Source organism: Salvelinus sp. IW2-2015, linkage group LG5 (genome assembly GCF_002910315.2).
Source record: "Salvelinus sp. IW2-2015 linkage group LG5, ASM291031v2, whole genome shotgun sequence".
In the NCBI taxonomy this organism is placed as follows: Eukaryota; Metazoa; Chordata; class Actinopteri; order Salmoniformes; family Salmonidae; genus Salvelinus; species Salvelinus sp. IW2-2015.
The window spans coordinates 17,789,399-17,806,345 of record NC_036844.1 but is presented as its reverse complement, the minus strand read 5'-3'; the positions used below and the strand labels follow the sequence as shown (position 1 = coordinate 17,806,345).

Genomic DNA, 16,947 nt, shown 5'->3' with positions numbered 1-16,947 from the left:
CTTTCATATATATATATATATATATATATGTGTGTGTGTGTATTATTTGTTTTTAAATGTGTCGACTCCGACTTTGAATACCGTATGTATGACCAGTTAGTTTTGCTAAGTAAAATGCACTCAATATTTATTGAGTCAAAGTATTAATTCACCGTGGGAAATTAGACTTCCTGTATGGGTGGCGTTTATGTTTATTTTTATTGAACCAGGCAAGTCAGTTAAGAACAAATTCTTATTTACAATCACGACCTACCCCGGCCAAACCGGACGACGCTGGGCCAATTGTGCGCCGCCCTATGGGACTCTCAATCACGGCCGGTTGTGATACAGCCTGGAATCGAACCAGGGTCTTTAGTGACGCCTCTAGCACTGAGATGCAGTGCCTTAGACTGCTGCGCTACTCGGGAGGATAAGAATGTTGTAACCGAAAGGTCGCTGGTTCTAATCCCAAGCCGACAAGGTGAAGAAATAAAGTTGATGTGCCCTTGAGCAAGGCATTTAACCCTAACTGCTCCTCTAAGTCGCTTTGGATAAAAGTGTCTGCTAAATGACTACAATGTCAACGCTCTCCCAAGACACTCAGAGGTAGCTGACATGAAAGTTTGAAAATATGCTGATCCAAAAGCTCATTATAAGAAAATAAGAGAATGTGAAGAGGAGCTTCTTTGTCACTTACGTAACCTCACAGAGCCTATTAGAGCACCTACCGTATGTCTCCTAGTTATAAAGCATTCCCACACTGAGGCCACAACTCAAAATAGTACTGAGAGCTGAGAGCGTATTGACGCATTGTTGAGTCACTGGGTGCTATAGCTGCAATGGAATTTCTTTCTCCGATGAAGAAGATTTCAAGACCACTCATATCATTGAGAGACTCCCTTCAACAGGGTCTAAATGTACTGTATGAGGATGAAAGGCCGATGGGATGGTTGTAATGGTCTCAATGGTTTTAAGTGCAGTGTCCCAACATGTTATTTTTTTCTCCAAACATTTTGGTCATTCAGAACTCTGAAATGTATCCAGAGGAACCAGGTTTTTTTCTTGATGCAACTTGTGCCAGGAATGAAGATGGTGTTACTGGAGTGTTTCTTCTAAAGTAGTGAAGATACTTTACAGCAGCGATTCTACACTGGTGTGTTGCGGGAGGCTTTGAGTGGCTCGCGGGTGTCAGTAAAAAAAACATCAAAATAATTTAAAAAATAATGCATTCTGAATTGAAGCAACGTAAACCAAGTAGAAAGTGTGTAGAAATGATGAGGTTACATTTTAAAATAATTTGATTTGCGGGAAAAAAGTATTCAATCACAATATTTTCAATATAGTGCTGTTAGCAGTACTATTTTGGTTAATTTTGTGGTCTCAAGCCAGTGAGTTTATTAACATTCTTTATCATGAATATGGGCAAAATTGTATTATTGACAATAAAAGAGTTGGGAATGTTGTTCCCTTGTCGTCATGTAATTGCTACATTTACTATCTGTATAGCAATAAAAATTAGTTTTCCAGATTGTATTTTGGCGAATATTGTGTCGCAACTGAGACAACCTGGTTCAATTTGGGTTCTGAGGCAAAACCAGTTGAGAACCACTGTTTTTTTTACCCAGACTGATCAATTCTATACATCTAGCAGAAAGCTACTTACAAGAACAATCATACATCTTCCCTTTCAGCAAATGTTCATATAGCCCAGAGCTAAGAATCCAACCACTAGCTTTTAGTGGCAGTGTAATACAGTATATTGAATCAGTTATTCTACGCACTTGATTTTCAGGTCACAGATCTATTTAATTAAGACTACAGAATGCAGAGTATTCTTTAACATTAGTGTGGCTTTGAGGTCCAGGTATCATCTACCATTTAGTGCTCTATTTAGTTAACATACAGTACCAGTCAAATGTTTGGACACACCTACTCATTCATGGGTTTTTCTTTATTTGTACTATTTTCTACATTGTAGAATAATAGTGAAGACACCAAAACTATGAAATAACACATGGAATCATGTAGTAACCAAAGAAGTGTTAAACAAAACATATTTTAGATTCTTCAAAGTAGACAGCCTTTGACAGCTTTGCACACTCTTGGTATTCTCTCAACCTGCTTCACCTGGAATGCTTTTCCAACAGTCTTGAAGGAGTTCCCACATATGCTGAGCACTTGTTGGCTGCTTTTCCTTCAATCTCCGGTCCGAATCATCCCAAACCATCTCAATTGGGTTGAGGTCGGGTGATTGTGGAGGCCAGGTCATCTGATGCAGCACTACATCACTTTCCTTCTTGGTCAAATAGCCCTTACACAGCCTGGAGGGGTGTTGGGTCATTGTCCTGTTGAAAAACAAATGATAGTCACACTAAGCACAAACCAGATGGGATGGCGTATCGCTGCAGAATGCTGTGGTAGCCATGCTGGTTAACTGTGCCTTGAATTCTAAATAAATCACAGACCGTGTCACCAGCAAAGCACCATCACACCATCTCCTCCATGCTTCATGCAGAGATAATACGTTCACCTACTCTGTGTTTCACAAAGACACAGCGGTTGGAACCAAAAAAATGCAGCAGAGGTAACTCTGGGTCTTCCTTTGCTGTGGCAGTCTTCATGAGAGCCAGTTTCATCATAGCCCTTGATGGTTTTTGCGACTGCACTTGAAGAAACATTTTCCGGATTGACTTTTATTTTTTTATTTTTTTATTTCACCTTTATTTAACCAGGTAGGCTAGTTGAGAACAAGTTCTCATTTGCAACTGCAACCTGGCCAAGATAAAGCATAGCAGTGTGAACAGACAACACAGAGTTACACATGGAGTAAACAATAAACAAGTCAATAACATGGTAGAAAAAAAAGAGAATCTATATACAATGTGTGCAAAAGGCATGAGGTAGGCAATAAATCGAATAATTACATTTTAGCAGATTAACACTGGAGTGATAAATCATCAGATGATCATGTGCAAGAAGAGATACTGGTGTGCAAAAGAGCAGAAAAGTAAATAAATAAAAGCAGTATGGGGGGTGAGGTAGGTTAATTGGGTGGGTAGTTTACAGATGGACTATGTACAGCTGCAGCGATCGGTTAGCTGCTCGGATAGCAGATTTTTTAAAGTTGTTGAGGGAGATAAAAGTCTCCAACTTCAGAATTTTTGCAATTCGTTCCAGTCGCAGGCAGCAGAGAACTGGAAGGAAAGGCGTCCAAATGAGGTTTTGCTTTAGATGATTCAGTGAGATACACCTGCTGGAGCGCGTGCTGCGGGTGGGTGTAGCCATCGTGACCAGTGAACTGAGATAAGCGGCACTTTACCTAGCATAGCCTTGTAGATGACCTGGAGCCAGTGGGGTCTGACGACGAACATGTAGCGAGGGCCAGCCGACAAGGGCATACAGGTCGCAGTGGTGGGTCGTATAGGTGCTTTAGTAACAAAACGAATGGCACTGTGATAAACTGCATCCAGTTTGCTGAGTAGAGTATTGGAAGCTATTTTGTAGATGACATCGCCGAAGTCGAGGATCGGTAGGATAGTCAGTTTTACTAGGGTAAGTTTGGCGGCGTGAGTGAAGGAGGCTTTGTTGCGGAATAGAAAGCCGATTCTTGATTTGATTTTGGATTGGAGATGTTTGATATGAGTCTGGAAGGAGAGTTTGCAGTCTAGCCAGACACCTAGGTACTTATGATGTCCACATATTCTAGGTCGGAACCGTCCAGGGTGGTGATGCTAGTCGGGCGTGCGGTGCAGGCAGCGAACGGTTGAAAAGCATGCATTTGGTTTTACTAGCGTTTAAGAGCAGTTGGAGGCCACGGAAGGAGTGTTGTATGGCATTGAAGCTCGTTTGGAGGTTAGATAGCACAGTGTCCAAGGAAGGGCCGGAAGTATATAGAATGGTGTCGTCTGCGTAGAGGTGGATCAGGGAATCGCCCGCAGCAAGAGCAACATCATTGATGTATACAGAGAAAGAGTCGGCCCGAGAATTGAACCCTGTGGTACCCCATAGAGACTGCCAGAGGACCGGACAACATGCCCTCCGATTTGACACACTGAACTCTGTCTGCAAAGTAGTTGGTGAACCAGGCAAGGCAGTCATTAGAAAAACGAGGCTACTGAGTCTGCGCGATAAGAATATGGTGATTGACAGAGTCGAAAGCCTTGGCCAGGTCGATGAAGACGGCTGCACAGTAATGTCTTTTATCGATGGCGGTTATGATATCGTTTAGTACTTTGAGCGTGGCTGAGGTGCACCCGTGACCGGCTCGGAAACCGGATTGCACAGCGGAGAAGGTACGGTGGATTCGAGATGGTCAGTGATCTGTTTGTTGACTTGGCTTTCGAAGACCTTAGATAGGCAGGGCAGGATGGAGATAGGTCTGTAACAGTTTGGGTCCAGGGTGTCTCCCCTTTGAAGAGGGGATGACCGCGGCAGCTTTCCATCTTGGGGATCTCAGATGATACGAAGGAGAGGTTGAACAGGCTGGTAATAGGGGGTGCGACAATGCGGCGGACAGTTTCAGAAATAGGGGGTCCAGAGTTGTCAAGCCCAGCTGATTTTATGGGTCCAGGTTTTCCAGCTCTTTCAGAACATCTGCTATCTGGATATGGGTAAAGGAGAAGCTGGGAGGCTTGGGCGAGTAGCAGCGGGGGGGCGGGGCTGTTGGCCAAGGTTGGAGTCGCCAGGAGGAAGGCATGGCCAGCCATTGAGAAATTTTGTTGAAGTTTTCGATTATCACGGACTTATCAGTGGTGACCGTGTTACCTAGCCTCAGTGCAGTGGGCAGCTGGGAGGAGGTGCTCTTGTTTTCCATGGACTTTAACAGTATCCCAGAACTTTTTGGAGTTAGAGCTACAGGATGCAAATTTCTGCTTGAAAAAGCTGGCCTTTGCTTTCCTGACTGACTGCGTGTATTGGTTCCTGACTTCCTGACAGTTGCATACGGGGGCTCTTCGATGCTATTGCAGTTCGCACAGGATGTTTTTGTGCTGGTCGAGGGCAGTCAGGTCTGGAGTGAACCAAGGCTATATCTGTTCTTGGTTCTGCATTTTTTGAACGGAGCATGCTTGTCTAATATGGTGAGGAAGTAACTTTTAAAGAATGACCAGGCATCCTCAACTGACGGGTGTAGGTCAATATCCTTCCAGGGTACCCGGGCCAAGGTCGATTAGAAAGGCTGCTCGCAGAAGTGTTTTAGGGAGCGTTTGACAGTGATGAGGGGTGGTCGTTTGACCGCGGACCCGTGGCGGAATACAGGCAATGAGGCAGTGATCGCTGAGATCTTGATTGAAGACAGCAGAGGGTGTATTTGGAGGGCAGGTTGGTCAGATAATGTCTATTAGGGTGCCATGTTTACGGATTTAGGGTTGTACCTGGGGTTCCTTGATGATTTGTGTGAGATTGAGGGCATCAAGCTTGGATTGTAGGACTGCCGGGGTGTTAAGCATATCCCAGTTTAGGTCACCTAACAGAACAAACTCTGAAGCTAGATGGGGAGCGATCAATCACAGATGGTGTCCAGGGCACAGCTGGGAGCTGAGGGGGGTCGGTAGCAGGCGGCAACAGTGAGAGACTTATTTCTGGAGAGATTAATTTTTAAAATTAGAAGTTCGAACTGTTTGGGCATAGACCTGGAAAGTATGACAGAACTTTGCAGGCTATCTCTGCAGTAGATTGCAACTCCTCCCCCTTTGGCAGTTCTATCTTGACGGAAAGTGTTATAGTGGGTATGGAAATCCAGAATTTTTGGTGGCCTTCTAAGCCAGGATTCGGACACGGCAAGGACATCAGGGTTGGCAGAGTGTGCTAAAGCGGTGAGTAGGCAAACTTAGGGAGGAGGCTTCTGATGTTGACATGCATGAGGCCAAGGCTTTTTCGATCACAGAAGTCAACAAATGAGGGTGACTGGGGACATGCAGGCCTGGGTTTACCTCCCATCACCCGAGAACAGAGGAGTAGTAGGATGAGGGTGCGGCTAAAGTATCAAAACTGGTCGCTAGAGCGTTGGGGACAAAGAATAAAAGGAGGCAGATTTATGGGCGTGGTAGAATAGATTCTGGGCATAATGTGCAGACAGGGGTATGGTGGGCACGGGTACAGCGGAGGCAAGCCCAGGCACTGGGTGATGATAAGAGAGGTTGTATCTCTGGACATGCTGGTCTCAATGGGTGAGGTCACCGCATGTGTGGGGGGTGGGACAAAGGAGGTATCAAGAACACATCCCACCGTCAAACATGGAGGTATTACTTTAAAGACCTTCATGTCTTTAAAGTAATGTCGGACTGTCATTCTCCGTGCTTATTTGAGCTGTTCTTGCCATAATATGGACTTGGTATTTTACCAAATAGGGCAATCCTATATATACAGTGAGGAAAAAAGTATTTTGATTTGTGGAATTTTTGTGGAATTTCTTTCCTTAATGCGTTTGAGCCAATCAGTTGTGGGTGACAAGGTAGGGGTGGTACAGTGAGGGAAGAAAAATATTTGATCCCTCTTGATTTTTGTACATTTGCCCATGACAAAGAAATGATCAGTCTATAATTTTAATGGTAGGTTTATTTGAACAGTGAGAGACAGAATAACAACAAAAAAATCCAGAAAAACGCATGTCAAAATGTTATAAATTGATTTGCATTTTAATGACGGAAATAAGTATTTGACCCCTCTGCAAAACATGACTTAGTACTTGGTGCAAAACCTTGTTGGAATCACAGAGGTCAGACGTTTCTTGTAGTTGGCCACCAGGTTTGCACACATCTCAGGAGGGATTTTGTTCCCACTCCTCTTTGCAGATCTTCTCCAGTCATTAAGGTTTCGAGGCTGACGTTTGGCAACTCGAACTTCAGCTCCTCCACAGATTTTCTATGGGATTAGGTCTGGAGACTGGCTAGGCCACTCCAGGACCTTAATGTGCTTCTTCTTGAGCCACTCCTTTGTTGCCTTGGCGTGGTGTTTTGGGTCATTGTCATGCTGGAATACCCATTCCACGACCCATTTTCAATGCCCTGGCTGAGGGAAGGAGGTTCTCCCAAGATTTGACGGTACATGGACCCGTCCATCGTCCTTTGATGCGTGTGAAGTTGTCCTGTCCCCTTAGCAGAAAACACCCCAAAGCATAATGTTTCCACCTCCATGTTTGACGGTGGGGATGGTGTTCTTGAGGTCATAGGCAGCATTCTCCTCCTCCAAACACGGCGAGTTGAGTTGAAGCTAAAGAGCTCCATTTTGGTCTCATCTGACCACAACACTTTCACCCAGTTGTCCTCTGATCATTCAGATGTTCATTGGCAAACTTCAGACGGGCATGTATATGTGCTTTCTTGAGCAGGGGGACTTTGCGGGCGCTGCAGGATTTCAGTCCTTCACGGCGTAGTGTGTTATCAATTTTTTCTTGGTGACTATTGGTCCAGCTGCCTTGAGATCATTGAAGATCCTCCGTATGTTTCTGGCTGATTCCTCACGTTCTCATGATCATTGCAACTCCACGAGGTGAGATCTTGCATGGAGCCCCAGGCCGAGGGAGATTGACAGTTCTTTGTGTTTCTTTCCATTTGCGATAATCGCAACCAACTGTTTGTCACCTTCTCACCAAGCTGCTTGGCGATGGTCTTGTAGCCCTTCCGCCTTGTGTAGGTCTACAATCTTGTCCCTGACATCCTTGGAGAGCTCTTTGGTCTTGGCCATGGTGGAGAGGTTTGGAATCTATTGATTGATTGCTTCTGTGGACAGGTGTCTTTTATACAGGTAGCAAGCTGAGATTAGAGAGCACCCGTTTAAGAGTGGTGCTCCTAATCTCTAGCTCGTTACCTGTATAAGAGACACCTGGGAGCCAGAAATCTTTCTGATTTGAAGAGGGGGTCAAATACTTATTTCCGTCATTAAAATGCAATATCAATTTTATAACATTTTTGACATGCGTTTTTCTGGATTTTTTTGTTGTTATTTCTGTCTCTCATGTTCAATAAACCTCCTATTAAATTATTAGAGCTGATCATTTCTTTGTCAGTGGGCAAATGTACAAAATCAGCAGGGGATCAAATATTTTCTTCCCTCACTGTACCACCCCTACCTTGTCACCACACAACTGATTGGCTCAAACGCATTAAGGAAAGAAATTCCACAAATTAACTTTTAACAATGCACACCTGTTAATTGAAATGCATTCCATGTGACTACCTCATGAAGCTGGTTGAGAGAATGCCAAGAGTGTGCATACAGTAGCTGTCATCAAAGCAAAGGGTATATGCCGTTACTGACAACTTACATCAGCCCCGTAAACTGTGGAAAATTTTAAAGGACATTGGCTTAAAAACTCCCCATAAGGTAAAAGTATTGGCCTGGATATTGATTATGTTTTATGTTATGACCAGGCAAAGGTTGCAAATTATTTTACCACATTTTTTACCACTATAGCCTCATCTCTGGTTAAGAAGTTACCCATCTGCTCTGGACACTGGCCAGTCTTTCATTAATAACTTTTACCATAGCAAAGGTATCACAAATTATTTGTTTGAGCTGTGCATGGTAACAGAGGACAAAGTTAACAATCTACTATGCTTAATGAGCACAAACAAAGCAACTGGGCTGGATAATCTTCCTGCAAGATTCATAAAGGATAGTGCTTGTGTCACTGCTAAAATGATAACGCATATTGTAAACCTTTCTATTAGTAGTGGTACATTTCCCAAGGATCTCAAAACAGCCCGGGTGGTTCCACTCCACAAGAAGAGCAGTAAAACAAATGTAGGAAACTACAGGCCTGTGTCGATCCTTAGCACCTCATCCAAAGTTGTTGAGAGATTTATTTTTAATCAACTTGAGGGATACCTTCTTGAGCACAAACTTCTTTATGAACTACAATCTGGCTTTAGAACAGCTCATTCCACTGATACTTGCCTTGTCCACCTTTTTGACCACATTAAGCAGGAAAGTGAGAAGGAACTATACAGGTATTGTCATGTTAGACTTGCAGAAAGCTTTTGACACTGTGGACCACGATATTCTCCTGATGAAACTGAAATGCATGGGTCTAAATGATATAGCAGGGAATTGGTTTAGGTATTATCTGACCAACAGAACACAAGTATGTAATGTTGGTGATGTTCTGTCAGAGGCCAAAGAAATATCCTGTGGAGTACCGCAGGGATACATTTTAGAGCCTCTCTTATATTTGTTAATGATATGCCAGATACAGTAAAGTGCAAACTCCTGCTTTATGCTGATGACTCAGCCATACTGGTATCAGGGAAGGATACAGTTTACATAGAGGAGACCCTGAGTAAGGAATTGCATTTTGTTAGAGATTGGTTGTCTGACAACAAATTGTCACTACATTTGGGAAAAACTTAATCTATTTTGTTTGGAACAAAACATAGCTTGCTTAGGGCTGACAAGATAACAGTAAACTGTGCTGGCAAGGAGATTGAATCTAAAACAAATGTAACTTATCTTTGTGTGTCCCTAGATCAATCCTTTTCTGGAGACCTGATTGCTGCTAAAAATTCTTTCTAAAATGGCAAACAAATAGAAATGTTGATATCGTAACACTAAATATTTTAACATTAAAGTTAGAAACTGCTTGTCTCAACCTTGATTCAGTGTCATGTTGATTATGCTGCTCTGCTTGGTATAGTGGGCTATCAAAAAAGCTGAAAAAGAGAATGCAGGTCATGCAAAATAATGTTATCAGGTATATGCTGAATGTCTCCACTAGGAACCACATAGGGGTACAGGAGTTCTGGGAGGTGGGCTTGTTGCCTTTGGAGTCCAGAGTGAACCAACTTAATCATATGTTTGACATCTTAAATGGCCGTGCCCCAGGTTATATGGAAAACCATATTGATATGGTCTATAACCAACACAGTCACAATACCAGAGCTAGTGTTATGTCTTGTAAAATCCCAAAAGTAAACAGTACTGAGAGGAACACGTTTTTCTATACAGGCATTTGTCTATGGAAAAGCCTTCCCTTGGAGATCAAGCAAATAAAAAGAGCTTTAAAAAGCAGGAAAAGCTTTTTATTTGGACAAGGTTGTCTAAGTAAGAGAAACCACTCCACTGCCCCTTGTGGCCCCTACTGCTGGTCAGGTGTATTTATTTGAAGGATCGGTATGATGTGCAATTAATAGATTGTTTTAATGTGAAATGAATATGGTTGATTTTTAAGGTTAGGGAGAAGTGCATTGAATAGTGCCACTTTTTAGGATGTCAATATAAATGAATGTATTTATGGTTGTTTGTAATTTTGTCTTTTAATCGTGTTATTGTTTTTACCATCAAAGACCACTTTGGAAATAAGTGTTTTAATTCATACTTTGATGTCCTCTGGGTCCACATTGTTGTAAATATCTGTGGCTCAAAATAAATTACATTAAATTCAAGAAGGTGGCTGCTTTTGAAGAATCTCAAATGTTAAATACAGTGGGGAGAACAAGTATTTGATACACTGACGATTTTGCAGGTTTTCCTACTTACAAAGCATGTAGAGGTCTGTAATTTTTATCATAGGTACACTTCAACTGTGAGAGAAGGAATCTAAAACAAAAATTCAGAAAATCACATTGTATGATTTTTAAGTAATTAATTTGCATTTTATTGCATGACATAAGTATTTGATACATCAGAAAAGCATCCCCAAAGAATGATGTTTCCACCTCCATGCTTCACGGTTGGGATGGTGTTCTTGGGGTTGTACTCATCCTTCTTCTTCTTCCAAACACGGCGAGTGGAGTTTAGACCAAAAAGCTCTATTTTTGTCTCATCAGACCACATGACCTTCTCCCATTCCTCCTCTGGATCATCCAGATGGTCATTGGCAAACTTCAGACGGGCCTGGACATGCGCTGGCTTGAGCAGGGGGACCTTGCGTGCGCTGCAGGATTTTAATCCATGACGGCGTAGTGTGTTACTAATGGTTTTCTTTGAGACTGTGGTCCCAGCTCTCTTCAGGTCATTGACCAGGTCCTGCCGTGTAGTTCTGGGCTGATCCCTCACATTCCTCATGATCATTGATGCCCCACGAGGTGAGATCTTGCATGGAGCCCCAGACCGAGGGTGATTGACCGTCATCTTGAACTTCTTCCATTTTCTAATAATTGTGCCAACAGTTGTTGCCTTCTCACCAAGCTGCTTGCCTATTGTCCTGTAGCCCATCCCAGCCTTGTACAGGTCTACAATTTATCCCTGATGTCCTTACACAGCTCTCTGGTCTTGGCCATTGTGGAGAGGTTGGAGTCTGTTTGATTGAGTGTGTGGACAGGTGTCTTTTATACAGGTAACGAGTTCAAACAGGTGCAGTTAATACAGGTAATGAGTGGAGAACAGGAGGGCTTCTTAAAGAAAAACTAACAGGTCTGTGAGAGCCGGAATTCTTACTGGTTGGTAGGTGATCAAATACTTATGTCATGCAATAAAATGCAAATTAATTACTTAAAAATCATACAATGTGATTTTCTGGATTTTTGTTTTAGATTCCGTCTCTCACAGTTGAAGTGTACCTATGATAAAAATGACAGACCTCTACATGCTTTGTAAGTAGGAAAACCTGCAAAATCGGCAGTGTATCAAATACTTGTTCTCCCCACTGTATGTTTTGATTTGTTTAACACTTATCTGGTTACTACATGATTCCATATGTGTTATTTCATAGTTTTGATGTCTTCACTATTATTCTACAATGTAGAAAATGGTAATAAAAAATGTAATAATAATATTGAATGGGTAGGTGTCCAAACCTTTGACTGGTACTGTATATAAATAAATATTAGATTAAGTCGAAATGGTTTAACAAATAATGATAAGCCCGTCTGAAACTTCAACTACAGATAACAAACAGATCACTGAACATTTCGAATCCCACCGTACCTTCTCCACTATGCAATCTGGTTTCCGAGCAGGTCATGAATGCACCTCAGCCACGCTCAAGGTCCTAAACGATATCATAGCCGCCATCGATAAAAGACAATACTGTGCAGCCGTCTTCATCGATCTGGACAATGCTTTCGACTCTGTCGATCACCGCATTTTTATCGGCAGAATCAACAGCCTTGGTTTCTCAAATGACTGCCTCGCCTGGTTCACCAACTACTTCTCAGATAGAGTTCAATGTGTCAAATCGGAGGGCCTGTTGTTCGAACCTCTGGCAGTCTCTATGGGGGTGCCACAGGGTTCAATTCTTGGGCCGACTCTTTTCTCTGTATACATCAATGATGTCGCTCTTGCCGCTGGTGATTCTCTGATCCACCTCTACGCAGACGACACCATTCTGTATACTTCTGGCCCTTCCTTGGACACTGTGTTAACAAACCTCCAAACGAGCTTCAATGCCATACAACGCTCCTTCCGTGGCCTCCAACTGCTCTTAAATGCAAGTAAAACTAAATGCATGCTCTTCAACCGATCGCTGCCCGCCCGTCTAACATCACTACGGTTCTGACTTAGAATATGTGGACAACTACAAAAACCTAGGTGTCTGGTTAGACTGTAAACTCTCCTTCCAGACTCACATTAATTATCTCCAATCCAAAATTAAATCTAGAATCGGCTTCCTATTCCGCAACAGGATCCTTCACTCATACCCTCGTAAAACTGACTATCCAACCGATCCTTGACTTCGGCGATGTAATTTACAAAATAGCCTCCAACACTATACTCAGCAAATTGGATGCAGTCTATCACAGTGCCATCCATTTTGTCACCAAAGCCCCATATACTACCCACCACTGCGACCTGTATGCTCTCATTGGCTGGCCCTCGCTTTATATTCGTCGCCAAACCCACTGGCTCCAGGTCATCTATAAGTCATTGCTAGGTAAAGCCCCGCCTTATCTCAGCTCACTGGTCACCATAGCAGCACACGCTCCAGCAGGTATATTTCACTGGTCATCCCCAAAGCCAACTCCTCCTTTGGCCACCTTTCCTTCCAGTTCTCTGCTGCCAATGACTGGAACGAGAGCAGCTTACCGATCATTGCACCTGTTCACAGCCCATCTGCAAATAGCCCACCCAACTACCTCATCCCCATATTGTTATTTATTTTTTTGTTCCTTTGCACCCCAGTATCTCTACTTGCACATTCATCTTCTGCACTATGTATCACTCCAGTGTTTAGTTGTCCTAATGGTAATTATTTTGCCACTATGTCCTATTTATTGCCTTACCTCCCTGATCTTACTACATTTGCACACACTGTATATAGATTTTTCTATTGTGTTATTGACTGTACGTTTGTTTATCCCATGTGTAACTCTGTGTTGTTTGTGTCGCACTGCTTTGCTTTATCTATGCCAGGTCGCAGTTGTAAATGAGAACTTGTTCTCATCTGGCCTACCTGGTTAAATAAAGGTGAAATAAAATGATGTATAAACTAGCACTGAAATAGTTCTCTGAACCCCATTTCTCTCTCCATGAGCACACTGAATCTCCTAACTAATAGCTACTCAGGGGCATTACAATAGTCAAACAGTCATTTGACGAATGAGAACATGAAACACTTCATATCTCTTTTTGAATAAACAGCTGATATTTTACGTAATTATTTATCTTCAAATTCTGAATCCTTTTTTTGAAAATGTGTTCCCAGTATTTAGTCTGTTGCATTGTTTTACTCATGCAAATGCATTTCTCAGTAATCTGAGGTTCTGGGAACTGGCCCAAGGCGGGGGAACAGACAGACATATTTTCATCTGACTGGGGGAGCCATTGGGAGTTCATGCAGAAACACATATCCGTCAATCACAGGGGCAAACCAAATGGAACATGCCTCATGAACGCACAAAGTGGAATTTACTATCTTTGGACACTTTCTTTGAAATTGCTTCGTTTCACAATAGTTTACCACTAGCTAAATAAGTATTTCTGAAATAGAGACTGAGGGAGCAGAAGAGTAATGGTAATATGCTTTTAGTGGTGGTGTTTCCGATCGTTTTAACCGTGAACAATTGTTTCTAGTTTACCTGAGTACTGTACCTAAAGTATTTTTAAATTCTCCATAGGTTGTGACGGTGCTGAATGATCTTTACACTTGCTTTGATGCCATCATCGATAATTTTGATGTGTACAAGGTAAGTCAGAGTAATCATGTTTTTTTGTTATTTTCAACCAGTGATATAATCACCTGTTTTACCTGCTGACATGTCATGTATATCTCAGGTGGAGACCATTGGTGATGCGTACATGGTGGTGTCAGGGCTTCCGGTAAGGAATGGTAAACTCCACGCAAGAGAGATCGCTGGGATGTCCTTAGCCTTACTAGAACAGGTGAAAACATTCAAGATTCGACACAGACCCCAAGACCAGTTACGGCTAAGGATAGGAATCCACACAGGTACCATTTCACATGTAGTTTGGAATGATTGTTAAAATGTTTTATGCTTATATACTGTTAGAAGCTGGCAGTTAAAAAAAAAACACCTTGTGTCCAGGTGAATTAATCAGTGTCTTTGGGCACTGCCCAATCCTACTCCCTATCCTTGGCTTCTACATAATTAACGCCTAAAAAACTTGAATAAATCATATAAAAATAAATCACATAAAACAATCTTTCAATACCTCCTAAATGTTACATGATCTGCCCTAGCCATTGTCAGTATATTTAATTCTATGACAAATAGCTTAACTATGTTATGACACACTATTATATTGTAAATCAGGTAAGGGCAACTTTGATGGGGGTGGGGGCCACAAAAAAACGGTACTCATGAGGTGCCGCAGTGCATCATGGGTTTTAAAGTACATTTCCTGCAATTCTACTTGTTTTGCCATTGGATGTGGAGAAGATTTTGCAATTTTCTAACTCATTTCATGCAATTCTACACATTTTGCCATGGAGCGGAGAGAAAAAATGTGCAGTTTTACAGCTAATTTCCTGGAATTCTACACATTTTGCCATGGAGCGGAGAGAAAAAATGTGCAGTTTTACAGCTAATTTCCTGCAATTCTACACATTTTGCCGTAGGGTGGAGGAAAATGTTTGCAGTTTTTAATATGATAACTGACTACAAGTTTAGATAGCTGGCCGCTAGACTAACTTACCAATAAAAATGTTTTTGCTGATACGGGCTAATTATGTGATCGCTGATGCACAACCAAGTTTTGAAATTGCACATTCTATTATTCTAACTCAACAGTAAGTTGAGACCCCTATTGAGTAAAAATGTTTAAATGATGAAACTTTTTATTTTTATCACTGTTGCAAATAGTCGACTAGCCAAGAACTCATCTGTGATTCAATTGCCCACTTATGTATCCTGCCTATTCCTGCTTCATGATCGCATGGGGCTTTTGCTCAGTCATTTATATAAACTGTTGTGAATGGTTATGACCGTTGATTACAATATCTAGGTTTCAGGACATACTGTATTTCAGTTAAGAAATCTCTGGCAATTTCTCCAGTAGTGACAATATTTGAACAAGTACAGGCAGTATTGCACGCTCAGGCGGAACAGGTCAAGCTTTTCGGGGGGGGTTTTGTCGATAGTTCTCGGACATTATCTCATGCAGGCAGAAAGTACAGTATGTTCTTATTCAAACACTTGACATGAACATCACTGATAGGTCTTTCAACAGTCTGCGTGGGAGGTGCGCAATCTCATCATTTTTTGCATGCATTGTTTGAGTTCAATCTAATCTTTCATGCTTTTAAGTACACTTAACTTATCATGTGAGGTTCTGGTAATGAAAGAAATGCTACTTTATCTAAATGATGGTTTTCCATGGAGTATATTTCCAGCATAATTCACTGCCTTTCTTCATTTCAGGACCTGTCTGTGCTGGGGTGGTGGGTCTGAAAATGCCCAGATATTGTTTATTTGGAGATACTGTCAACACAGCGTCTCGGATGGAATCGAATGGAGAGGGTGAGTGTCAGATTCGGATCTCTGTTGTTCTATTTTAGTGGCTGTCAGCGCTTTTTAAATAAATAAATATTAGAACGAAATGCTGCTGCAAGGAACAATGGTCACATTCTAGAATTCAATTGGGGAAAAATAAATATTTCAGTTGACACACTGACTACTAAGTACTCATTATTTGTTATTTATGTGGTATTTGCTCGGATTTGGATTTTGTGGTTGTTCGTCCACGGAGTATTCCATGTTGTATTGGTCTCATGCAATGGTGTTTGTGAAAGACTGGTTCCCCGTCATTATTTGTCTTAACTAAATCTGACTGATATCTTGTGTCTGAGAGTCCATGACCATCCAATTATACAAATTGTGGACTAGCTCTTTGCACATATTTCCCTGTCAGAAACGTAAACGTCAAGGGATGCATAAAGTAGACAGGGAATGGGATATTTATAGTCACAAAGCAACAGACAGGATGGAGGTTGTCATCGTAGTTTAAGAGTGATTATCTGGACTGGTATTACTGGCAGCTGTTCTTAACTGGTGTCGTGGTAGTGGGACCACTGGTGTTGTGCCAGCCAGGAGGTTTTGTGAGAGACTCATAACGTTATTGATTAACCCACTCCCTTCCTGCTCATTTCCTGCTGTGTGCTTTCACGTCCATTGATAAATAGTTAATAACACTTATACCCATGTCACATCCGTAGTGATAAAACTGTATACCATCACATATCCTATAGTGGTAGGAATCACCTCTGGGACTGCACTGTCAAGTTGTTTCTAGGCACTATATCCACAGCACCAGGAAGGATTTCACTGTTCATTTCTACTTTTGACCACCTAACATAGACAGATCTACTTGGTTAACGTACAGTATGCGCGTGTATTATAATTGTTATTGTCTGCCCCAGTGCATATGGCAGAGGATAAATGCTTGTATGTAATGCAACTGGGTGTCACTCCCTGCAAAACACTCACTGTGATGTGTCTCCTGTCCCATTGATGTGTTTCACAGCCTTGAGGATCCACCTCTCTTCAGCCACCAAAGAAGTGCTGGATGAGTTTGGCTATTTTGATCTCCAGTTAAGAGGGGACGTAGAAATGAAGGTGAGGCCACAATGAGTAA

General features: G+C 42.0%; 1 protein-coding gene across 2 annotated transcripts in view; it reads left to right on the top strand.

Annotated features, from left to right (window-relative positions):
• The window catches only part of npr2 (natriuretic peptide receptor 2), a 55,629-nt gene that overhangs the window by 37,752 nt on the left and 930 nt on the right, over positions 1 to 16,947 (top strand). For both annotated transcript variants that reach the window (XM_023987628.2, XM_070443588.1), the window contains exons 18-21: positions 13,971 to 14,039; positions 14,128 to 14,302; positions 15,735 to 15,833; positions 16,837 to 16,928. In XM_023987628.2, coding sequence (XP_023843396.1) covers positions 13,971 to 14,039; positions 14,128 to 14,302; positions 15,735 to 15,833; positions 16,837 to 16,928 — 435 coding nt within the window. The remainder of the gene's footprint in view (positions 1 to 13,970; positions 14,040 to 14,127; positions 14,303 to 15,734; positions 15,834 to 16,836; positions 16,929 to 16,947) is intronic.